This window comes from Leucopleurus acutus (assembly GCF_964270905.1).
Source record: "Leucopleurus acutus genome assembly, chromosome: 14".
NCBI classification, from domain to species: domain Eukaryota; kingdom Metazoa; phylum Chordata; class Mammalia; order Artiodactyla; family Delphinidae; genus Leucopleurus; species Leucopleurus acutus.
In genome coordinates this window covers 9,837,537-9,864,648 of record NC_139156.1, presented here as the reverse complement: position 1 = coordinate 9,864,648, position 27,112 = coordinate 9,837,537, and the positions used below count along the sequence as shown (strand labels likewise).

General features: G+C 37.0%; 1 protein-coding gene across 8 annotated transcripts in view; it reads right to left on the bottom strand.

The window, feature by feature from the left end:
• The window catches only part of ATE1 (arginyltransferase 1), a gene marked incomplete at its 5' end in the record, with an annotated part of 157,354 nt that overhangs the window by 78,353 nt on the left and 51,889 nt on the right, over positions 1–27,112 (bottom strand). For all 8 annotated transcript variants that reach the window (XM_082854734.1, XM_082854738.1, XM_082854739.1 and 5 more), the window contains 2 exons: positions 5,167–5,266; positions 9,136–9,317. In XM_082854734.1, coding sequence (XP_082710860.1) covers positions 5,167–5,266; positions 9,136–9,317 — 282 coding nt within the window. The remainder of the gene's footprint in view (positions 1–5,166; positions 5,267–9,135; positions 9,318–27,112) is intronic.

Here is a 27,112-nt window from a genome sequence, read left to right as displayed (position 1 = left end):
TAAATTTACCAAGGCTTGATTTGTGACCCAGGATATGATCTATCCTGGAGAATGTTCCTTGAGCACTTGAGAAGAAAGTGTGTTCTGTTGTTTTTGGATGGAATGTCCTATAAACATCAATTAAGTCCATCTTGTTTAATGTATCATTTGAAGCTGTGTTTCCTTATTTATTTTCATTTTGGATGATCTGTCCATTGGTGAAAGTGGGGTGTTAAAGTCCCCTACTATGATTGTGTTACTGTCGATTTCCCCTTTTACGGCTGTTAAAATTTGCCTTATGTATTGAGGTGCTCCTATGTTGGGTGCATAAATATTCACAATTGCTATCTTCTTCTTGGATTGATCCTTTGATCATTATGAAGAGTCACGTACCACAATGTTCACTGCAGCTCTATTTACAATAGCCAGGACGCGGAAGCAACCTAAGTGTCCATGGACAGATGAATGGAAAGAAGATGTGGCACATATATACAATGGAGTATTAGTCATAAAAAGAAATGAAATTGAGGTATTTGTAGTGAGGTGGATGGACCTAGAGTCTGTCATACAGAGTGAAGTAAGTCAGAAAGAGAAAAACAAATACCGTATGCTAACACATATATATGGAATCTAAAAAAAAAAAAAAGGTCATGAAGAAGCTACGGGAAAGATGGGAATAAAGACACAGACCTACTAGAGAATGGACTTGAGGACACGGGGAGGGGGAAGGGTAATCTGGGACAAGTGAGAGAGTGGCATGGACATATATACACTACCAAATGTAAACTAGATAGCTAGTGGGAAGCAGCCGCATAGCACAGTGAGATCAGCTTGGTGCTTTGTGACCACCTAGAGGGGTGGGATAGGGAGGGTGGGAGAGAGACGCAAGAGGGAGGAGATATGGGGATATATGTATATGTATAGCTGATTCACTCTGTTACACAGCAGAAACTAACACATCATTATAAACCAATTATACTCCAATAAAGATGTTAAAAAAGCTTTACAATATGGTGAAGACTGTAACTTAATATGTCTAAATCTACACCAGAAAATCCAAATGAAACATTGTCATAGTTACAGGTACAGTCACTTGGTGCCACGTTATGCACTGGATTACAATTATGTACCCCCTCAGATGTAACCTCCATTAGGGCAGAGCCCATATCTATACTGCTTACAACTGTATTCCCAGTGTCTAGTGCATACCAGGTACCCAAGAGACTGTTCTTTCTTAGTTATAAAAAATATTCCTATTTCAAAATATATTCCTTCTTTCTTTAATATCAGATAAAAATATACTTTGTAGATTTTTCCATTGTATATTTTACAATATGGCAAAAATATATCATTACTAACGCTTGAAGCAGTTATGCACTAAGAAAGAAGATATAATTTTAGCTATTATTGTACTTATATGCTAAATTTACCCATTCAATCTTGAAAATGAGAAAAATTTTAATAGTGTACAATTCACTTTCTGTGAGCTATCTTTTATTGGTCTCTAGCTCTAGCCCTTCAACTTGAAATGAGAAACATTCACACTTGGACCAATATCCATCTTATAATTTCAAACGGCATATTTTCCAGCTGAAAATTCCCATGTTTAAAAGCAGTTGTTTTATTCCCCCAAAACTGAGCGTTCTCATTTGCTCACAATAAAATATCCTTAAATGAAATGAGAATATCTTTACTCTTCAGTGACCTAAAATGACGTATCTTCAATCATGATGCAATGAAAACAATTTTCTTAAACTAACAATACAAAAATTAAGAACAACATGTTCTTGAAGATCCAAAAGTATTCAAACCACCATGCCAGGAAAATGCTGGCTTTACAAAATTAACTTAATATTCAAATATTTTATCATTCTTATCTCACGAATATTTACAAAGTCACGAAATATAGTACAGATTTTCAGAACTGTCTTTCCCAAGAAGATATAATGTGAATATGATATAACATATTGGGAAATTTTTAAAATTTTGTTTAAATGGTTAGTGAGTATTCCCCTCCACCTACCTTTTCCACTCTGGGCTGCAACCTAGTTTTACAGGTTTTAACAGTGTTTCCAAATTCCCAACAGATATTAAATTTTGGGGATTTGGAAAGGAGAACGTGGGATTCCTGAAAACATAAGTTATTCCTAAAATACTTCCAATATTCTTCATATTCTTTACTCATTAGTATGAGTAATTAAAAATTGTTTAATAAGAAATATCATTTCAAGTAATACAGGCATATCCCGTTTTATTGTACTTTGCTTTACTGCTTTTTGCAGATATTGCATTTTTTATAATCGAATGTTTGTGGCAACCCCGAGTCAAAAGCAAGTCCATCAGCACTGTTTTTCCAATAGCATTTGCTCTCTTTGTGTCTGTGTCACATTTTGCTATTTCCACCAGTGAAAAGATTACAACTTGATGAAGGCTCAGATGATGGTTAGAATTTTTTAGCAATAAAATATTTTTTAATTAAGGTATGTACACTGTATTTTTAGACATAATGCTATTGCATGCTTAACAGACTACAGTACAGTGTAAATATAACTTTTATGTGTACTGGGAAATCAAAAAATTCATGTGACTTGCTTTATTGCAATATTCGCTTTATTGTGGTGGTCTGGAACTAAACCCGCAATATCTCTGAGGTGTGCCTGTATTTACGAAAAACTTTAGCCTACAAAGAATATTAAAACACTGGAAACTGCCAGCAAACATTACTAGGTACTATTTCTAATAACCTAACATTTGGGTCTCTTACCATGCTAACAGCACTACAAAGAACTACAAATTAAGATTACCAGTTTATGATCTTATTTTGCTTCTAAGTTATCCCTTGAAACACCATTAATATACTTTATATATAAAGTGAATAATATTTATTATATTTACATTGTTATGTACCTTGTAAACAGCAGATAGGGCCACAAAACACATAACACGGCTACAGCTACAAAGAAGACCGACTAACTGAAAGGTGACTGCCCTCCTCCTCCTTTTTTATATGAATATGCATGGCACTGTCACCTATTCATTCTTATTTAAATGCTCCTTCTCCATGAAATGTGCTTCCCCGTCATACCTACTCTTTTTTGAGGCCTCTCTTCCCTTTTAATTAAACCCTTTCCTCTTCCATACCCTATTCAGCAACCCCACTGCCTCCTAGGCCACTTACCAGACCACTGTATTGACCTGATTTTACGTAAAACACCCCCAATCTTCACCTATGTTACAAGTTTTAAGAAGAAGGTTCACGTTTAAATCTTTTCACATCTTCAGAGCTTAAAGCAGTGCTCTGAGTAGACCAGAGGTTATTTGGTGACTGTTATTACGGTAGGCAGCATGTATGCAGTCTGTCCCTTTATACTGCTCTATACTTTCCAGAGCTTTTACAGTGGGCTACTACTATTTGGAAAACATCAAAGAGTTTCATTAAAGAGAGTCATAAAATTTAACATCAAAAAAAACCAAACAACCCAATTAAAAAATGGGCAGAGGACCTGAACAGACATTTTTCCAAAGAAGACATACAGATGGTTAACAGGCATATGAAAAGATGCTCAACATCACTAATCATCGGGGAAATGTAAATCAAAATTACAAGGAGATATCACCTCACACCTGTCAGAATGGCTATTATCAAAAAGACAACAAATAACAAGTGCTGACGAGGATGTAGAGAAAAGGGAACCCTCATGCACTACTGGAGGAAATGTAAATTGGTATAGCCACTATGGAAAACACTATGGAGGTTCCTCAAAAAATTGAAAATAGAACCACCATACAATCTAGCAATTCCACTTCTAAGTATTTTTCCAAAGAAAAACATCAATTCAAAAAGAGACACACACCTGCTATGTTCACTGCAGCATTATGTACAATAGCCAAGATATGAAAGCAACCTAAGTGCCCATCAATAGATGAATGGATAAAGAAGACAGGTGTGTATGTATGTGTGTGTACACACACACACACACACACACACACACACACACTGGAATATTACTCAGCCATAAAAAAGAATTAGGGCTTCCCTGGTGGCGCAGTGGTTGAGAGTCCGCCTGCCGATGCAGGGGACACGGGTTCATGCCCTGGTCTGGGAAGATCCCACATGCCGCGGAGCGGCTGGGCCCGTGAGCCATGGCTGCTGAGCCTGCGCGTCCGGAGCCTGTGCTCCGCAACGGGAGAGGCCACAACAGTGAGAGGCCCGCGTAGTGCAAAAGAAAAATAAATAAATAAATAATAAATTAAATTTTTAAAAAATATAATAAAGTTAGGCCTGGAAATTAAAATAATAATAATATTGTAATAGCTTTATATGGTGACACATAATTACTAGACTTCTTGCTGTGATCATTTTGTAATGTACAGAAGTGTCAAATCACCATATTGTACACCCAAGACCAACACAGTGTTGCAGGTCAATTATACTTCAATAATAAAAAATACAATAAAATAAAAATAAAGAGAGTCATAAATGGTAAGACCTTTTGTTAAAAGGGAAATTCTGAAATATACTTAAATCTGAAAATAATACAATGAATTACAAAGTAAGAATAGTGGAGACTGTAGTTCTCATTACAGAAAGCTTCATTTCTGCGGCAGCAAACAGATTTCCTTAATTAACCCATTCAAACCCTTTCAAAACTCCAAATTCTGTGCTCTGAGACAAAAATCATATTAAAGATTCATTTTCCCATAATGAAAACCTTACAAACATTTGCAAATATTGTGCTATGGAAAATATCTTACTGCTTACACCGAGCTCCAGTTTTTCTGGAGTGTGACTGTGTCCAAAGGAAACAAAGCTACAACTGAATGGGGGGAGAAGGAATGGAGGGGGGAGAGGGTGATGATGCACCTCAAGAAGGTAGATTTCTTAATGGGTACTACTGTACTATCCCAAGTAAGCAGGGCCCTACTGAAGTTCTAGAATAGCTGGGATATATTCAGTGAATTCCTACAGATTAACCTATATTAAACAAATATTAAGTGCCTATTTTGTCAGGCACTGTTTTAGGCAATGAAGAAGCTAGATTCTATGAAAAGTTTAAGACATTTAAAAATAATTCACGATTTACATAAAAACGTACAAGCATGTTAAACTAATGTGATTAGAAACTACAAAAGCACTAATTTTCATAACTTGACTCTACAGCAAACATGTGTGAAAATCAACTTTACCTTATATTTCATCTTGGGGCATGAATGAATGTAGAAACCCATATAGTAATAGCTGAGTTGAGGTGTTTTCTCATGAAGTTGCCTAGTAAAAGCAATTTCTCTGCCAAAAGAAGAATAAAGATCAAGGTACAGTTAAATTTAGTTCCAAAATTCAAAGTACTGTACAATTTGGTAACACATATCTGATAAAATCTGACATAAAGCTATCAAAATAAAAATCCAAGTGTTGAAAGAAAAACAATTTTAAAAACACTTTCAGATGACTTTTACTAAAGAGACACCAAAGGAAAGTATATTATTTTAGCAAATGCACCAAAGTTCTGGTTTTACTCTTTACTGGGCATAGCAGTGTATCTCAAATTCAAAGAGCATAAAAGTACAAAGATCTATTTAATACAATTCCTTATTATTCATTATCACCTGGAGTTCTCAAAGACTGGATTTATCAGGTTAAAAACAGGACAACAAATTTTAGAAAGCTCAAAAACCAACAAATTTCAGGAAGAATACTACTATGACCATTTACATGCAAACACTTTCAACTACATATGACATATTACTCTCTATGTCCAGATGCTACTTTAATATTTATTTTCTCTGAAACTAAAGAGGGGGGAAAAAACATGCTATCTCACTGCCTTTTCTCTATTTGTTGGCACAGGCAAGGATTAACCGAAAAAAGCAGCTGTCAGCAATGCCTATGCTCGACGTGGTTTTAATTTGCATCCGGATAAATCTGGGCACAGAATTTCATCCTACTTGTCCAACTGAATGACCGCTTGTGTTCGAGAGCCTTAAGCAAAGCTTCGGTACATTTCTAAAGTATGAGAAAAATTGTTTTGTTTTTATGTTTGTTTCTTGAAGGTTTTAATTTCCTTTTCTTTTTCTTTGTTTTTAGTAGCAATGGATGCTTGAAATCCAAGGAGAGACTTATTTTTTAAGGGAACAGTCTGTGCATTTTGCAAGTTCAAATTTAAAGCATTGAAGGGTCGTTACCCTAAAAATTCATCTTTACAACAAAAGTATTTCTAAATCCAAACAGATTGAACATTATTAGGCTAAAACAGAATAGATCCTATTATTCTCAGAACTAACCCGCTCTTAAGGTTCAAACTGAGGAAGAACGCAATGATACAGCAAGCAATGCAGGACCACCCAGCTCTGATGAGGACGGCAATACCCACTGGCCCTCCTACTCGGCCCTGCTCATCTCAGCTATCTGCAGTACCACTCCACCACCAGCACCACTCCAAGCCCCAAGCTTATGATCCATACTTAATTGTTCTCTCCCTCTCACCCCTCTGTCCAACCCATCAACAAGTCCAGTTGGCTCTATCTCCAAAATATACCGTGAATCTGACCATTTCTCACCACCTCCACCTCAGGCATTTTGGTCCAAGCCACCATTAGGCCTCCCTTAGACGACTCTAACAGCCTCCCAAATAGATTTCCAGTTTCCACTCTGGCCCCTCCATAACCTCACAGAGCAGTCTAAGTAGTCTTTTACGATACTAATCAGGTGAGGTAACCTCTCCAAACCCTTCACCCTCACACTGGGTTGGTATCACACTTAGATAAAATCCAATCTCCTGACCATTACCTATAAGCCCTTCTCCATCTGTCCCCTCATCAACACCACCTGCCTTGCTGCCATCCTTGCACAGCACTGCCTAGGTCCTACCCCATTTCCTAGCCCATAAGGCCTTCCTTCTCTTCATTCCAACGACCTCAGGGCACTTGGACTTGCTACCTTTGACCTGGACGTCTATCCTCAGATTCTTACATAGCTGGCTCCTATTCTTCTTTCTTGGCTTTTCAGAGAGGTCTTTCCTAACCACCCTATATAAAAAGGGCCTCATGCCTACTACCATAATTTCATTTTTGTCACAGCACAACAGAGTCTCTAAAATTGTGTTGTCAGTTTTCTAACTTACTGTCTGCTTTGACAAGGCTGGAAACCCTGTCTTATGCACATCTACAAATAGTTCCAGGACACACAGACTGTGCTCAAATACACATCTGTTAAGCAAATTAATTACATTTCTAAAATTCATCTTGCTAAAAAAACAAAAAAAAAGAAAGGAAATAAATTCCATGCTCATGCTCCCCAATTCAAACATTTTTAAAATCTGTAGACTAGATTACATAAAAATCTAGTAATCTGTAATCTTGATTACAGATTAAAATATAAAAACTCTTTATTGATTCTACGATTGCTTAAGAAACTGAAGAAATGGAGGAAAAATTTAACAGGCTTCACTGAAATACATTAAAATCAGGAATGGAACTGGCAACTTGTAACCTACTCTCCCCAATTTTGCTTCATAATGTCAGTCTCCTGGCTGCCTTTCCTCTTCTATAAACTCAGCAATTCAGATTCTCAAGAGCACGGAAACAGATGCGGTGCCAATCTCCTCACTCTCCACTGACCCCAACTTTCGTGCTCTCAGGCTCCTCTACTACCTCCTCAAAGCCCTCCAGCTCCAGAACTTTCAAGAGATATACCAAGCAACAAATAGATTGCTGGGAACAAATTTTGTTGGGAAGTATTTGCTATCTCAAATGCAGTGGGATTTCTGTATCTCTTTGTTTATTGAAAAATGAAATATTTCATACAGAGGCTGGGATTTATTAACTAAGAATAAATATCATTCTTAACACTTATCTGAGAAATCTAGACAAATCCATGCCTACACATTGTAAAGTGAGAGATACATAAATAAAAGAAGAAAATGGTAATAATTTCAAAGTACTGACTGATTCTGATACAAAGAACAAGTATCTTTTCTGAAATACACACTTCTAAAGTTACAAAATGTGAATGCTTTAAATTATCAGTTCTAATTTCACAAAGAGTTAAAAGATACTACAAAGAATCATGGATGTTTTTTAATTAGTTTATACAAAATGTAATTAAATACATAAGAAAAATAAAAGATCATTATAAGGATCAGTCGTAAACATTGTATATTTTTTAATTTGCTAGGTAACTTGGCATTAAGATAGGTCATGTTGAAAATATCAATATTGTGTGCCACTGAAAAACACAAAAATATCAATTATGGACCATTTTTTTTTTAATCAACTAGTGATTTAAAAAAAATCAACTCTCCTACTTTTATAATTCAGAGAAAAGCACACACACAGTAAATAAAATAATCTCAAAGTATATTTTATCAAGATGTGAACAACGTGACCATCAGGGACAAAGAATGGGAAAAGCAAAGAGAAAAAAGTGATAAAGAGGGAGAAAAAAGAGACTCAAGCTCCCAAACAACATAAAAATAATTCTCAACGCTCCTTCCTCCTCTACCACATGTATATGCAGACAAGCAGCAATAAAAACAAATATTTTCATGAAACAAGACCCCACTATTTTCATTATTAGGATAATGCACCTAAAAATATCTGTGCTGTGTTGCATATATTTGCAGCCATGGACATAAAAAGGAAATCATCTTTCAATGAGGTCATAGAGTCAAGTGGACAGTCAGGGACTCTCTGGTCCTGTTCTATATACTTTATATAACTGTATATTTCCTCCAACAGACTGCCATTGCTTTAATTCGTTTACACCAGATTCACGTAACCTTTAATTAATTATAAAAATATATATACAATAGTAATGACAAGAGAAAATATATAAATAATGTAACATTTTAAAAAAACATTATGTGGCTCTGACAGGGGAGCTTAAATAAATGCATAAACTCAACAACAAAAGTATCACAGTGACTTCTCCTACATTAGACCAGATGGCTACCTTAAAAAGCTAGGGAATTACCATCAGACACTGCGGCCTCAGTTCTAAAAGTGGTATTTCTAAATATCAATATATAAGAGACTACTAGAGCAACAAATTATTATGTACTATCCAATGGGATTTCTACTGTTTATAATAAAATGTAATCAAATGAAGAATTATTTGAAATTGTATATGACCATTACAATTGTCAAAAGCAATCTTACCGGAGTGCAGAGTAGACACCCAAAGACAGAAACGAATAATCAGGATCGTAGTACAAATATACAGACGAGACACAGTATGGAAGGACGTCAATCACCCCCACAGCAATGATCTTTCCATCAAGCCAATACTGCTGGTGAAAGGAACCATAACCACAATCTGGTCCATAAGGGGGATTCTCTGCCTGAGAAAAGGTAGACACACAAACATGGACAGTTTGTCATTTTTCTCTTTATATTAAAAATCTTAATAATTAACCTCTTTTACTTGTATTCTACTCAGGTTAGTAAGTCCTAAAGTTTCCTCTTTGTTGCCATCATCTTCCGACTCTCAGAAGAGTCATACCCTGTGAAACTTTTTAGGTGTAGAAACGCTGAAGGAGCAACAGAATAGAGAAAATCCAACTTAAGATTGTTTTCAACTTGTTTTAAAATTTGCCGTAGGAAATATAAAATCTACAGGATAAGTAAGCACTGTTAAACTCTGTTCTTCTGTTCCACACCAAAGTTGGGAAAGAAATGGTAGATGACAGAAAGATGGGGAACATAAAGGCAAGGGTTGAGTGTGAACAGGAGAACAACCCCTACGCTGCCAGCCAGGCCTGATCTGTGGCCACCCCTGCACTCATAAGGCATATGAGCTCATAACTGTTTCTAGGTAAGAGTCCCTGTGTAAGTGAGTGCTATGACATTTCTCTCTATTAGCCAAAGGAAAGTAAAAGTTATTTCCTTATCATTATTTTCATATACCTATAATCCCACAGAAGAAAATCCCACAAATTTTTGCTACAGGTATCTAGAGATTTCAGAATGTAACCATACCATTTTCTGTAAATAGTTAGTTGAATGATATTTCTCATTTTAAAGCTCAACATGAATTTAAATGAAACTGTTATTAAAAGAAAACCTTATAATGAAAATTATGAAGCACCATAAAAAATGCTTTGCTAGAGACTGAATGAATGTTAGAGATGAACAATTTAAGTGAACAAATACAACAAAACTTGTGTATCATGTTCACACGCTTAAAGTCACAGAGAGTGTGTATGGGAAAAAAAGCTAGAAGGAAATAAAGGAAAATGAAAAAGCAGGTTTGCTAATACTAAAACCAGAAAAAGACATTAGAAGACAGGAAATCTATAGAACAATCTCTCATGAACATAGATGCAAAAATCCTCACCAAGATACTACGAAATCAAATCCAGCAATGTATGAAAAGAATTATACACCAGGACAAAGCAGGATTAACTCCAGGTATGCAAGGCTAGTTCAACATTAGAGAAGTGATTAAAAAAAGAAAAGCAATTAATGTAATCTAACCATGAAAAGTGGCTAAAAGAAAAATCGTATGATCATATCAATTGATAGAGAAAACACATTTGACAAAATCCAACACCCATTCATGACTAAAAGCTCTCAGCAAACTAGGAAACTTCATCAACTTCATAAAGAACATATACAAAAAAATCTACAACTGACATCAGACTTAATGGTAAGAAACTGAATAATCGCCCCCTAAAATTGGGAACAAGGCAATGATATCCTCTCATCACTCCTATTCAATATCATACTGGAAATCCTAGTTACTGAAAAGGAAGTAATACATACAGATTGGGAAGGAAAAAAATAAAATTGTCTTTGTTCACAAATGACATGACATACTATGCAGAGAATTCCAAAGAATCAACAACAAAAACTGAAACTAATAAGTAATTACAAGAAGGTTATAGGGTACAAGGTTGATATACAAGTCAACTGCTTCCCTATATACTAGCAATGATTGGAATTTGAAATTAAAAACACAATACTATTTACAAAACCACCAAAAAAATTATACACCTAAGTATAAATCTAAGAAAATATGAATACATACAGAATCCATACGCCAAAAAAACCTACAAAACTATGACAAATGGAATCAAAATGTAAACAAATGGAAAATATTATATGTTCATTTCGACTGAGGTGTCCACTCTTCCCAAGTAGGTCTCCAGATTTAATTCAATCTCAATCAAAATCCCAGCCACTTATTTTGTGAATATTGACAAATTAATTCTAATGTTTACATGGAAAGGAAAAAGAGCCAGAATACCAACACAATACTGAAGAAGAACGAAGTTGAAGGACTGACACCACTTGATATCCAGACTTACTATAAAGCTACAATAATCGAGGTAGTGTGATATTGGTGAACGAACAAATTAAACAGCAGAACAGAAAATAGAACCCAGAAATAAACCCACATAAATACAGTCAACTGGCCTTTGACAAAGAAGCAAAGATAATCCAAGAGAGAAAGGACAGTCTATACAACAAATGGTGCTGTAACAACTGGACATCCAAATATGAAAACAGCAATATCTAGTCACAGACCTTACCTCTTTCAAAAAAATTAACTAAAAATGGATCATAGACTATGTAAAATGCAAAACTATAAAACTTCTAGGTGATAAACAGGCAAAGATCTAGGTGACCTGGGGTTTGGCAATGAATTTTAAGATACAACACCAAAAAGGACAATCCATGAAAGAAACAACTGACAAGCTGGACATCATTAAAATTGAAAACCTCGATTCTGTGAAATGCACTGTTATGAGAATAAAAAGTCAAGCCACTGACTGGAGAAAATCTTGCAAAACATATCTCATAAGGAACTGGTATTCAAAAACATACACTCTTAAATTTCAACGATGAGAAGACAACTCAATTAAAAACCAAAATATCTAAGGAGATGCTTTACCAAAGATGATGTGCAGATGGCAAATAAGCATATAAGATGCTCAAAAGAATAAATAAATAAAGATGCCCAACATCATTTGTTGTTAGGAAACTGAAATTTAAAAAACAATGAGAGGGCTTCCCTGGTGGCACAGTGGTTAAGAATCCACCTGCCAATGAAGGGGACACAGGTTCGAGCCCTGGTCCGGGAAGATTCCCACATGCCGCGGAGCAACTAAGCCCGTGCGCCACAACTACTGAAGCCTGCACGTCTAGAGCCTGTGCTCCGCAACAAGAGAAGCCACCGCAATGAGAAGCCCACGCACCACAACAAAGAGTAGCCCCCGCTCGCCACAACTAGAGAAAGCCCGCGTGCGGCAACGAAGACCCAACACAGCCAAAAATAAATACATAAATAAATTTATAAAAAAAATAAAAACCAATGAGAGTACTATACAACTATTAGAATGGCTGAAATCCAATAACCTGTATATCAAATGCTGATGAGGATGCAGAACAACAGGAATTCTCATTCACTGATGATGGAAATGTAAAATGGTACAGACACTTTGGTAGAGGCATAAGCTACCAAGCCAAACTCACACACAAAATGGAGAAACCTTAAATACATATTGCTAAGTGAATGAAATCAGTGTGAAAGTGCTACAGAGACTGTATGACCCCAGTTACATTCTATAAAAGGCAAAGCTACTGAGACAGAAAAAAGATCAGTGGTTGCCAAGAATTTCGGGGTTTGGGGGGAGGATGAACAGATGAAGCACAAGGGACTTATAGGATGAAACTGTTCTGTATAATACTGTAGTAGTGCATACATGACATTATGCACTTGTCAAAACTCACAGAATTTTACAACACAAAGAGTGAGCTTTAATATATGCAAAGTGAAAGAAAATTAGGAGGGTAAGGGATCCCAAGAAGGAATGCAGATGGTGACAAGAGAATCTACCTGTATACACATGAAAACATCTTACTAAAAGAGGCTGGGGAGGGGAAATGTGCTGACCTAAGAAACTTTGGGGGTCTATAAGAATGAAGGCGGGCTTCCCTGGTGGCGCAGTGGTTGAGAGTCCACCTGCCGATGCAGGGGACATGGGTTCATGCCCCGGTCCGGGAGGATCCCACATGCCGCGGAGCGCCTGGGCCCGTGAGCCATGGCCGCTGAGCCTGGGCGTCCGCAGCCTGTGCTCCGCAACGGAAGAGGCCACAACGGTGAGAGGCCCACGTACCACAAAAAAAAAAAAAAAAAAAAGGATGAAGGCAAAAGGAAATCTGCACATAAGCATTGTGTTCTACCTGATAAAGCTGTTTACCACGAGAACCAAAGGTTAACAATTCTGATACTGATATACATGTATACTGGAACTGAACAACTAAGTAAACGGACAGCGGATGGTAGGAACCAAGAGACTCACTACTGGAATGGAAATTTACAGATAAGCAAGGGGAAGAGGCTAGAATGATCCATGGGGCAATGGATTAGAGCTGGAGACATGAGTACGAACTCATGTTTAGCTTAATATAGACACAGATGGTTAAATAAAGAAATATTTATAGGTATGCATATACCATAGATATATTCATACAAGCGTTAGTATATGCACATTTATTTCTTTGCTTTGTCAGATGAGAAGACCTAAAAAAACAACAACCCAGTAGCAACAAACATACCTAACACACAAATCTTGGTTTCTAACATCATTCTGCAATAAAAAGAACCAGGGCTGCTTGGAGAAAGGGCTGATTCCAGGGCTGGGGCAGGAAATATGCAAGATAAGCCTAGAGCACCTCATAGTGCCAGAAAATAAGGAAGTGCACAAAAAAACAAAAACAGAAAGCAAACCCACACTGCTGGAGGTATATCAAAGGGGCACAGGAGTCAACCAAAAGAGCTCCCAATGGCAAAAGCTGGAACAATTTGAGCAACAAAAGAAAGTAGTATTGGATTATAACCCAAAATACAAAATAAATGTCCATGAGTCCATACTGATATAAATAATTGGATAAACGAATAAATGAGGCAGAAGAGACAAATCTCCCATGCAGAATTCCAAAAAGTTTATGCAGATACTCTGCCTAAAGGTAGGGAAGCATAATTCCCCACTACTTAAGTGTGAGCTGCACAGTGACTTCTTTCCCAAAACTACGCTGTGGGAAAGCGGGGGGAAAAGTACCTGCGTGGGTGATCCAGGTAAACAGTAACAAGCAAGAGAAAATTTACTAAGGCGCTAGCAGCATCAGTGATTTCTAAAACTTCCACTGCTGTAGTGAAAGTGGTGCTTGGGTAGTAAATACATCTTTAACCTTTTAAGAGCTTCCACTAACTACTAATATAATAATAAACTATGTCAAACCCTGGGTTTAGCATTCACTGTCACATACAGCACTGCTCTTTAAAAAATCATTACTGTTTCTCTAGAAACACATACAGTTTGAAGAGCAGAACAGATAACCAAACAGAAGCATTACCCAAAAGGAAAATAGAAAGGATATTAACCTGCTGAATCTACAACACCTGAATTAATCTAAATTCTTCCATGATTTCAGGTTAGTGTGTCATTCTAGGACTCATTAAATCAAATGAGTGTATTCGTTCATTCATTTAAAATGTATTTATTAAGGACATAGTAAGTATGGACTCAATAAGCATATTCTCAATAAATAACCAATATACTGCTAACCCTAAAGATAAATCAGTCCTACTTGTACCAGCTTGAAATATTTTTTTTCAAACTGCAATAATCTTCTCAGTTGCCAATTTTCATCACTTCTCTCACTCCCTGGACCTCCCATTTAATAACCTGCTTCCATTTACTTCACTGGTTCGTTCTCCTATGAGTCCAGTCATGACCAACTTGTCCTACCACAGGCATTATTCCCATCTCTCCAATTCATGTGAAAGTTGGGGGTCTTCCCCATCTGCAAAGCACTTCATATAGATATGCGCTGTTTTATAATCACTTAGGAGAGAATAAGCCATATAAGCATCTACTCTGACCCCCATCCCATCACCTGAGGAAAACAGAAATCCAGGAGTCAATTAAGCAACAAAATGATCATAAAACCATGGAGTTATTAAATGACACACAAACTGGCCTCCTAGCCCCTAAGTCAACGCTAAATAAGAAAATCAGCTACTTTTAAACACTTCTAAGTAAACTCACTTTTCAAATATCCCTCATCTATCCAAGTCAGTAAATAAAGCAGCATGAAAAACAAAGTGTTTCAATGCATGGTTAAAAATTTTTTTCTTAAAACCTGCTTTGCTGTACTCCTTTTCTTTCCATCATGTTTTCTGACAATTAAAACATGAATGATTTCCTCTTCTCCCTTGTGGGGTCCTCACTGACCTAATTTTTAAAAAAAGATTTCAAAAATGGAAGATGCTCCAAGTAAAGGGAGATAAGAAGCTATTTTCCTAAAACTGTACCTGAAACATCAGCACTACTGGTTAACAATGATCTGCTAGTCTCAATTTGGTAAGTTAATCAATACTTTCAAGCTTTTCAACAAGTACTCGGCAGCTGTGGAAAATGGACTGGAAGTGAACCTGAAATACTGATTCCCTGAGCCCTCTTTGCAGCTGGAATAGCCAGCGCCCCCAGATCACTCACTTCTGGCTGGGAAAGTCTGAAAAAAAGTTAGTGTCTAACACCATACACTAAGCTGATCTAACTAACATGCTTGATGTCCGTCTATGCACACACATATTTGCTGAATCACTTCTATCCTTCCATCTGGCATAAAACTGCCATAATACAATTTCTTTCCCTCAAACATAATCCCTTAATTCAAATTATGTAATACTTTAAAACAAGGAAAAAACACAAGAGTTTGAGGGACAGAGTAAAGGAGATAAAAACAAAAAGAACAACAGTTAGGTCTGTGAAATCAGAAATCAGCAGAACGCTTGGCCTGGATCTCCAGTCATTCAACAATCTCCTTAAAACCCAGACTCACTGAATGTCACCATATGCCATGTGCTTCAACGTGCTATTATCTGGATACCTGCTGATTACAAATGTGTTCATGAGTAGCAACTAGAAATTGTCTTTATTGTAAATTTAAACCATCAACAAACATAGATTTGTCACCTTCACCTCCACTAGGTTCGAAAGAGCCATATCAGTCTGTCCCTTCAATTAACTCACCAAGGGGCTCAGTCCCCCAGTATTAGAGAGGCCTCCTAAGTCACTGACTAGTCTCTATTGATTGTTTTGAGAATCCTACTTCAACTCTTGGGATTGCTACATTTCTTTAACCCCTTACTTAGTTAAGGCCTTTTAATGGTTAATACTCTTCAAATGTCGTTTATAAACACAAAAGGTGAGATGATCACAGATCATGCAGGAAAATACACACACTATTTGGGAAAGGGAAAGTAACAGCGGTGCTGCCTCAATGATACAGGCATCACGAAAATCAGTGACTCTCATACTTCTTGGTCTCAAAATCCCTTTACACTTACAAAACTCACTGAGGACTCCAAAGAACTTTTACTTATTGAGTTGTATCTGTAGATATTTACTGTATTAAATATTAAAACTGAGCCTTTCAAAAATATGTACTTGTTAATTCACTTAAAAATAACAATAAACCCAATACACATAAAATTAACATATTTTGTTTAAAAATTACTGTTATTTTCCAAAACCAAAAAAAAAAAAAATCTAGTTAAAAGAATGGCACTGTTTACGTTTCTGCAAATCTCTTTAATGTGTGGCTTACAGAGGACAGCTGTATTCTCATACACACTTCTGCATTTAATTTGTAGCCTTTGGAAAAAATCCCCAAACACTCATAATAGAACGAGAGAGGAAAAGGCTAATTATAAAATAATTTAGACCTTGAGAAGCCCCTGAAAAGGCATCAGGGACCACCAGAGGCTGCAGGACCACACTTCGGAGAACATTCACATAAATGTACTTTTTAAAGGCAGGTAGAGGAGTCTATACACTGCAAACTGCAAACAGAAAGGGAGCAGGTTATAGGGACTTGAGGCCAGGATTCGGAACCAAGATATCTGGATTTGAGCCCTAACTCCACTCACTGTTTTCTGGCTATTTTATCTTAGCAAGACGATAACTTGACTTTTAAAAGTATCGATTTCTGAATTTTTAAAACAGGAATCATACTACTAAGCACCCTCAAAGGTAGTTGTGGGAAACAAATGACAACGTACAAACACTTTGTAGAGTATGAGCAAATTTGAGTCCATTTTTGTTTTTGTTTTAAGGGGTCCGAATGACACATCCTAAAAGATCGTGTCTATGAAATTATATCAGTAGCTCATTTAATAGCAAAGTTATATAAACTAACAGAAGCTATCAATTTCCTCACAAGTCAGTAATGTGATTAGCAACATTTAATAGTTTATCTTTCTCATGCCCACAGTTTGTCACAGTTTTAGATAACTGAAAGAATAAGCGAAGTTATTTTTCAGCAGTTCCTCTATTTCAAGAATTTAGCTGACAACAGGAAAAATTTAACAATAAAGCTCATCGCTAGCTATACAAAAGAAAACACATCTTAAATGTTGGGGAAGGATGGCATGGCTTCTGTGATTAATGAGCTGTGCAGTACAATACCAAAGGTACTCTGTAGAAATGACATCGATATTAATGGACCAATTCAGACTTCCAGCTAAATGGTTCCCAAAATGGGTGTATATTTACTCTGATAAGGTACACCTGTCTCCTGACCCACCTGCCTCCATGTGCTTCAGTTATGTTTAAAACAGACAACTGTTAAGACTCAAAGGAACAGGCAAAGGGGGAGTCATACTCCAGGCACCAGGGACAGCATTGGAGGGACTTACTCATGGGTTCAAAGACTGGAAGAGTGAAAGTCTTCAGGGGCTGTAAGAGAGCAGGACCTGTATTCTCCTCCCTGCTAAAGCATCCAAAAGTAACTCTCCAAAATCACACACTTGTTCACATAAAAATCCACGATTTGCCAACTGATGTCCTGAATTTTTTTTAAACAAGAGTTTATGGAGAATCCCAAAGGTAATCATTTTAAGCACCTGATTAAAAGTGCATTGCTTGAAAATAACTTATTCCTGCAACTATTTTGCCTTTTGTTAAGTTTCATGAAACACTACAAATAAACTTCAGATTCATTTTAAGAACAGAAACTCACAAAGACATTCAGATGGCCAAAAAGCACATGAAAAGATGTTCAACGTCGCTAATTATTACAGAAATGTAAATCAAAACTACAATGAGGTATCACCTCACACCAGTCAGAATGGCCATCATCAAAAAATCTATAAACAAGAAATGCTGGAGAGGGTGTGGAGAAAAGGGAACCCTCCTACACTGTTGGTGGGAATGTAAATTGGTACAGCCACTATGGAGAACAGTATGGAGGTTCCTTAAAAACTAAAAATAGAATTAACCATAAGACCCAGCAATCCCACTCCTGGGCATATACCCAAAGAAAACCATAATTTGAAAAGATACAAGCAACCCAATGTTCACTGCAGCACTATTTACAATAGCCAGGACGTGGAAGCAACCTAAATGTCCATCGACAGAGAAATGGATAAAAAGGATGTGGTACATATATATACAATGGAATATTACTCAGCCATAAAAAAAGAATGAAATAATTTCATTTTCAGCAACATGGATGGACAAGAAATTGTCATACTGAGTGAATAAGTCAGACAGAGAAAAACAAATACCATATGATAGCGCTTATGTGCAGAATCTAAAAAAATGGTACAAATGAACTTACTTACAAAATAGAAATAAAGTCACGGACGTAGAAAAACTTATGGTTACTGGGGGAAGGGGGGGATAAACTGGGAGACTGGGATTGACATATACATCATACTGTTGATATATATCAAATAGTAGTAAGGACCTACTGTATAGCACAGGGAACTCTACTCAACTCCATAATGACCTATAATGGGTAAAGAATCTAAAAAAGAGTGGGGACTTCCCTGGTGGCGCAGTGGCTAAGAATCTGCCTGCCAATGCAGGGGACACAGTTTCGAGCCCTGGGCCGGGAAGATCCCACATGCCGCGGAGCAACAAAGCCCGTGCGCCACAACTACTGAGCTCGTGTGCCACAACTACTGAAGCCCGTGCACCTAGAGCCCGTGCTCCACATCAAGAGAAGCCACAGCAATGAGAAGCATGTGCACTGCAACGAAGAGTAGCCCCCGCTCACCACAACTAGAGAAAGCTCGCATGCAGCAACGAAGACCCAACACAGCCATAAATAAATAATAAACTAATTAATTAAAAAAATAAAAATCAAATAAGAGAGTGGATATATGTACATGTATAACTGATTCGCTTCGCTGCACAGTAGAAATGAACACATTTTAAATCAACTATACTCCAATAAAAATTAAAAAAAAAAAAGAAACTCAAAGGTGTGCTAAACCAGTATGGCATCAAAATTTACATGATTTCTTTAAAAAACAAAAAAACAAAAGACCCAAAAACTAAATTTAAAAATGTGAAACAATATAGTCTATAAGAAATTAAAAATAATAATAAATTTAATTTGGAAAATGCAAATAGCAATACTCATGGTTAATATATCACATAGCTTTGCACAAAGACTCCAACCTTGTTTCCAGTTAATACCCAAAGTATGTGAAATTAAGGGCCAATTCTGAGAAAATATATGGTGGTTGGACACGTAGTTCCCACTTAGGAACATTCCATTAGAACAAAAGATCTGCTATTAAATGAGTCTTGTTCCCCTGGCAAAATCCCACCTCCTGAAAAAGACAACTATAGCCTTGAACTAGTTAGGAACGTTACCTAATGTTTAGCTGCCAATATTCATTGTAATCTCCATCGGCAAGGAATATTTTGCATTTTGAGGTTATTTTTTTCTTCACTGATTCTGACAGTTAACACAAACTGCAAGTACTCTGATTTGATATTACACTAGATATCAATGTTTTACAGCCCATTTTATATTACAGGAGCCAAATTTACTGATCATAACCTTCAAAACACAATTACCTTAGTTACATATATTTATAAATTAGATAATGCTAACTCTGTAATAAGACTGCACCAAAAATTTTAGCCTATACAGGCTTATTCTAATGTGATTATTTCCTATCATCACCTATATTTCAATCCAAAGGCCATTAAGTTTAAATGATCCTTAAAAAAGAAAAAAAAAGTACATGTAAAAGTAATAATATTTTGTTATTCTACTTTAAGCAACATTTTCTCTGCTCACAAAGGAAATATATAAAAGTTAATTTTACTAAGTAATATAAATGACATAACATTTACAGCCTGCAGATTAGGAAGAATTCATTCACTCTTCCTATTCACACAATTCTCTCAGGTTGCAGTACAGTACTTTACGCTAGTTAAACATCTAAAGGCCTCAATTTCATCAGAATCCCTGAGTTGGTGAAGATTATCCAGTCATTACAGAGGAGCCACTTTGAGAAGGTGTAAGAGGGATCTGTAAGAAAGTTGTGATGTTTGTATTTACGCACTTTCTCGGTCTGCTATAATGCTTATCTCAAAACCTCAAGTTTTCTCTACGAAACAAGTTATCACTTTATTAAAAATATAATTAACATGTACGAGTGAGACCATATTAAGGACAAAAATAAGAGAAATAATATTTGGGTATGCAAGTTAACAGGATAAGACTTGTTTTTATAGAAAGAAGTGAGTAGAACCATTCTAAGTAAAATGTCAACTTGCTTCAGAACTACAGCAAGCTGTAGGTTAGGGGAAGCTTATTTTATTTGCCTGGTTTAAAATACCCGAGTCAGAAAAGAAGCTATAAAACATGTTAGAATGTTGGCTAAGTTCACTCAGTTTTAAGGGACGTCTTCATCTGAGATACTCTTACTCACTTTACAAGTGAAAAAGTGAGGGTCAAGGTGATTAAGGGACTTGCCCAAGGTCACACAGCCAGTTTAGGAGAATGCTAAGAAGGATCTGGAATTCTCAACTTTCAGTTCAGTGTTTTTCTCAGCGGACATTGCTTCTGTGGCACACCATGCTAAAACACAACCAAAATATATTAACGTGCCCTGTTCAACCTAATGAATGCAGATACTTCAGCAATTTACTAAACCAAAGTACGAATCAAGAAATGTATGTCTCAATGACAGAATTCTTAGGAACCAAAATGCTTCAAAGAAAGCAAAAAAGTTTACCCTAACATTTACAACTTAAAACTGAGAACACTGTAATGACAAAAATGTGAACTTTAAGCATAGGTAGCTGAGAAAAGATTTACAGTAAATGTTTTTAATAAATGTGACAGAAATAAAAAAGGAATTTATTTCTGCATTTTTACTACAGAACAAATAGATAAAAATTAAGATGTTCATCCGTTGTTTACTTTGACATTTCCTTATATTTTATTTATATTTTCCTTTATATTTTCAATCCTAATCATCCAACAAAAAGACTTCTATGAGGCGCTATCTAAACGCTCAAAAGGAAAAGCAGTAGAATCCCAAACTTCTCAATTCTACCTATCAGCCAATATTTATTGGGCACTACAACAAACACCTCAGAAACAAGAGTGACTAACCTAATGTGAGCCCTTACTTACTGTCGGTTCAATTTGAGCATCCTGCTTTTCCAATCTTTCTGATAGAAGAGAAAAACATCCCACGGTGACAACCCAAACTGATATTTTTATTTAGAACTCAGTGACTACCAACATCAAACAAGACTGACATCCCCATGGAAACTAATCCACGCCAGGATTTACCATTCAAACATTTTCCGAAGCATTCATGCACATCTAGTGGGTAATGAAAATCGTCAAGGCAGATGACCTTAACTGTGAACACAGCTGAAAGATCCTCAGAGTAAGGATGAATACCACTACTCGCTAAAGGAAGGCTGACCTGGCAAAAAGGTATCTTGAATGGACTTAAATGCCTAAACTAATCCAAGTCCCATGCAGAAAAATCTTCAACATGGAAATTTATGGCATTTTTCTATTTAATGTTTGGTTTTCTATTCTAGTGTGCTTTCTTTTATTCTCTGAATTTTGAGTTTTTATCACGTGAGATCAGTTTCCAGGAAAAGACTTCCAGCTGATATAATTTCACTACAAAATATAAGGTTTCAGCTTACACTGGCTCAACTATCATGTGATATCCAGAAACTAATTGAGAATAAGTTCATTTATGAACTCAACCAGCGTTTGGTGAATGCCACCGTAAGTCCAGGGAATACTATTCTGACGATCACGTGAAAGCTGTCCAAGCGTTACTGAAATGAACTGAGGGAAGGAATAACGTCTTCAGTTCAACCGGTTCTTTGTCGGCAGGCTCACCCCAGCCGGAACTGCCCAAGAGGCCTCAGACTCAGCTGAAAGGGAGAGCAGTCAAATGACAGTCCCAATGACTTGGGGGATTTGGCTCCGGAATTCTAACTGGTGCCTCAGCCAACACTACCTTGCCTATTCGACTTCTGATTCTACAGCACAGGGCTCAGCCTGAAAACTGCATGACTGTTTCTCAACCCACGTAACTAGAAAAGCAGTGATCTTCACTCATGTTCCCACTTTTGCCCAGTGGATCAAGCCACTGCCCAGTTTTCCATTTCTGATTAGTCAGTAACAAACAGCAGACGGACAACCACTCTCTGAGAAGATCCGGCCCCTCTTGAGTTACCTCTGTCTGCCCTGGCCCCAGCTCTTTCAGCACTGCGGGTCCTCCCAAGCATTATACCAGACAGCAGGTAACAGCTTCCCACAGCTCACCAGCTCAGCCCTCTTCCTAGCCAGCTCAGTGGGCTCTTTATTTGGTAAAACTGTCTGAACTCCCTTCTCAAGGTTAGCGACTCAACGTTCCACCTACCTCACCCCTCCCACTGCTACCTCTGCAAGCTCCCTTCATTTCTACAGGACCCAGTTGAGGTAAGAGCCATTCCCTCTTCCAAATTCTGGTTACTGGAGATATCTTGATATCTGCCAGAGCCATTCCAAACAATGATATTTTTCATATGCTGACAGACTGAAGAGATGTTAGGTTCTCACAGTCCTTTATTTTCCTTGACAGCAAAATGAATGAATGTTACCACTGGCTATAAAGCCAGATCCCCACCCGTGCTACCTGCAGTTTGCAATCAGTGCACACACATACACATACACACAACCAAATATACACATATGATCCCAGTCTACCACAGAGTTCCAAGTAAGAGCAAAGTAGTTCCCGCCTCCCCCCCACCAAAAAAAAAACTTGGAAAGTTGGTTTTGCAAGCTACCGATAAATATTAATGGCTAACTTTATTTAATATTGGGTATTAACTAGTTAATATTTAAATTAAAACATCTATTTCAACACACAACACTATCTTGGCAAATGCTAAAACTGTGTAAACACCTAGACCACAACTAGGGAAGATGCCAAGCTGAGTCAGACCTTTTCCACAACATTTTGAGAAATTAAAGGATGAAGAAATGATAAAAGCTTTTTCTTAAACAGCTTTATTGAGGCGAACTTAACATATGATAAAATTCACCCACTTTAAGCACAGGATTCTGTGATTTTTAGCAAATTCACAGAATTGTGAAACCACATAACCCAATTTGAGAACATTTCTACCACCCCCCCCCCAAATTCTCAGAAGTCCACTTGCAGTCGGTCCTCCGCTCGTACCTCTTATCCCAGGCAAGCACTGCTCTGCTTTCTGACTCTATAAAGTCCCCCTTTCGGGATAATTCATACAGCTGGAAAGACACAACATGCACTCTGTTGTGCCTGGCTTCTTTCACCTCCAATGTTTTTAAGGTTCATCCATGTGTTGCACGTATTGTAGTTCGTTCCTTCTTATTGCTGAATGGTATTACATTGTATGAAAATACCACACTTTGCTAATCCATTTACCAGCTGACAGACACCTGAATTGTTTCCAGCTTTGGGCCATTAGGAATAATGCTGCCATGAGCATTCACATACAAGCCTTTGTCTGAACATTTTCATTTCACTTAGGTGTATATTCCTAAGGGTGAAACTGCTGGGTCATACAGTAACCCTAAGTTTAATATTCTGAGAAACTGCCAGACTGGGGGTATACCATTTTACTTCCCATCAGCAATGTATGAGGGTTCCATTTCTCCACATCTCGCCAACACTTGGTATTATCTTTTGATTACAGCCATTCTAGTGAGTTTATGTTGGTATCTCACTGTGGTATTAATTTGCATTTCCCTAATGGATGGTGAGCATCTTTTCATGTGCTTATTAGCCATCTGTATGCCTTCACGGTGAAATATATAATCAGGTCTTTTATCTATTTTTAAATTAGGTTGTCTGTCCTATTATTGCTGAACTATAACAGTTTTTTGTTACTGATTCTAATTTAATTCCACTTTGATCAGAGATTATTTCAATCCTTTTAAATTTATTAAGATTTGTATAATGGTACAGCATATGATCTGTCTTGGAGAATATTCCCTATGGACTTGAAAAAATATGTATTTTGTCGTTGGGTACAGCATTCAATAGACGTCAACTAAGTGGAACTGTATGATAGTTTTGTCCAAATCTTCTAAATTGCTTGTCATTTTCTGCCTAGTTGTTCTACCGATTACTGAGAAAGCTGTTCTAAAGTCTCCAACTACAGCTGTGGATTTCAGTTCCGTTAGTTTTTGCTTCATGGATCTTGAGGCTGTTATTAAGTGTACCACATTTGGGATTACTGTCCTCACTTGATGAACTGACTATTTTATCATTATGAAATGTCCATCTTTCCTTCTGGTAAGAGCTTTTGCCCTGAAGTCTGTTTTGTTAGGTATGAATACGGCCACTCCATTTTTATTATGATTAGTATTTACATGGTATAGTTTACTCTGGTCTTTTGCTTTTAACCTACTCATGCTTTCATATTTAAGATGGATTTTGCTTTTTCTCTTTTACCTAGTCTGACAATTTCTGACTTTCAATTGGAGTGTTTAGACCTGTACTGTCCAATAGGATAGGCACTGGCCACATGTGGCTACGTAAGTTAACTAAAATTTAAAAAATTTTAAATTCAGTTCCTAAAGAGCTCAGTGACTATGTATGACCATGGACTACATACATGCTTTCCACTGCACAGATATAAAACATTTCCATAGAGCAGATTTTTGGTTTAGATCATTAATATTTAATATAATAATTAATATGGTTGTGTTTAAGTGGACCATTTTGCTATTTGTTTTCCATTTGTCTCCCTTGTCCTTTGTTCACCTGTCCTTTTTCCCACCTTTTGTGAGACTGAAAACATGTTATCATTGCTACTATCATCGCTATTGGATTATTAACTCTCTGTTCTTTTTTTGTTAAGGCTGCTCTAGGGCAGTAGTTTTTAACAGGGAGCCATTTTACCCCCTAGGGATATTTGGCAAAGTCTGGAGACATTCTGTTTCAACTCGGGGAAGGGTGCTACTGGCATCTCGTGGGTAGAGGCCAGAGATGTCCTAAGCATCGCACAATGCACAAGACGGTGCCACGAAAAAGATGTATCCAACCCCAAATGTCAACAGTGCCAAGGTTGACACATCTCAAATTTATCACTGTCTTCCTTCAAATAATATCATCATGTAATCTTCATGTAATATAAGACATTTTAAGCATGTTGTTGCCATTCACTAGTAGCTGTGATACTGAACTCAACTAAACTTACCTCTCTAGGTTCAATTTTCTTCATAAGGAAATTGGAAATAACTACCATATAGACATTCTACAAAAATTAAAATAATGTAAGCAAAGAGTTTAGGATAGTGCCCAATACATCACAGCTGCTAACTGCTCAAAAAATTATTATGCTAACTGCTAACGAAGAAGATTTTAATTGATCTGAAATGAAGGAATAGGACATCCTTAAAGAGAATCCTAAGTGACCCACATTCCCACATGGTTTAACTTTCCTTACAAATGCCTCTTCTGTAGTTCTCTACCTCCAAAATGATGCTGAGACTGCATGCTACTGGATTGGCTGGCAAAGTATGGCTTAGAAGAGAATTTGAAGAATCTTTTAGCCTCTGATACATAATTCCTTTTATTTACCTACATTTAATTGAAGACATCTGTAGGTGGTGCCACACGAAATGTAATTCAGGCTTAGAAATGTCAATAAAAATGTCTGTGAGGGAGAGATCCCATGTAAACCTAGCAGGGGAAGCACGTCAGCAGCTACAGAGCCACGCGAAATCAGGAATAGAATGGAAATGTGCTGCCGGACTTGACGAGGTGACAAAAGCTCTTTTCCCATAAAGCTTAAGGAGCTCTGGTAGCCTTCAGCTTACAGAAATGTGAAAGGGCCGGCCCCGCAGCGGGAAGGGGCTGACTCCACACATGGCTCCATTCAAGTGACAGCAGATCAAATTACTGATGTAATTACTATAACCTGACAATTCTGTTAGATTCATGTGGCAGTTAACTGTTTAGGACTTATAACAAAGGGACATGGTTCATTCAGAGTAGTTTAGTTTTTGTAGGCAGAATGAAATTTAAAGTCTCCTTCATTTTCAGCTGCAAACCTCATGTATTTTACTGTCTCCACCTGAACTATTTTTCTTTTATTCAGAATTAGGTAAGCTATCAATATTTGGGTATTACCCATATTTGCAATTTTCCTTCTCCAGCTGAAGCATAAGCTTAATGGCCAAATTAAACATTTAGAGAGTCTCAGCATTCTCCTGCCCTGGCTTTGTTTGGCTCTCAAGTTCTGCAAGGCAGCACAGCAACAGAACCCTGAGTTCAGTGCTGCTGGAAATTCAGGGGCAGCAGCCACTAACTGTGCCATCAGGTGGCCCCTGTGAAATTCCAAGCTAGAAAAATATCAACAGAATGTCCTCAGGTATTTCCCAAACACTTCAAGAAAAGAAAAGCACATTGGTCATCTTTAATTTTGATTCCTTTGCCTCCTCCATGTCCATAAGCCCAGTAAGAAAAAAGATCAATTTAGCCAAGGTAAAAATATAACTCCAGATCATTAAATGGAAAAAGCAGATTAGACAGAAAATAACAGAAACTATCACTAAACTTTGATGATGATACTTTCCCTTCTACTTTTCGCCAAAGATTTAAGCTTCTACACAACGATTCCCAATATTTAACATGAATAATAAGATGTAATTTTTAAAATATTTGTTTGGTACAACTCTAGGTATATGGTTGGTACCATTCCAAGCCCTATTTATACCTGAGAGGATCCAAAAATGAAAAAGACAAAGATCCTGAGTTTAAGTAGCTACAATCTAGCTGGGGAGAGAGACTTAACCATAT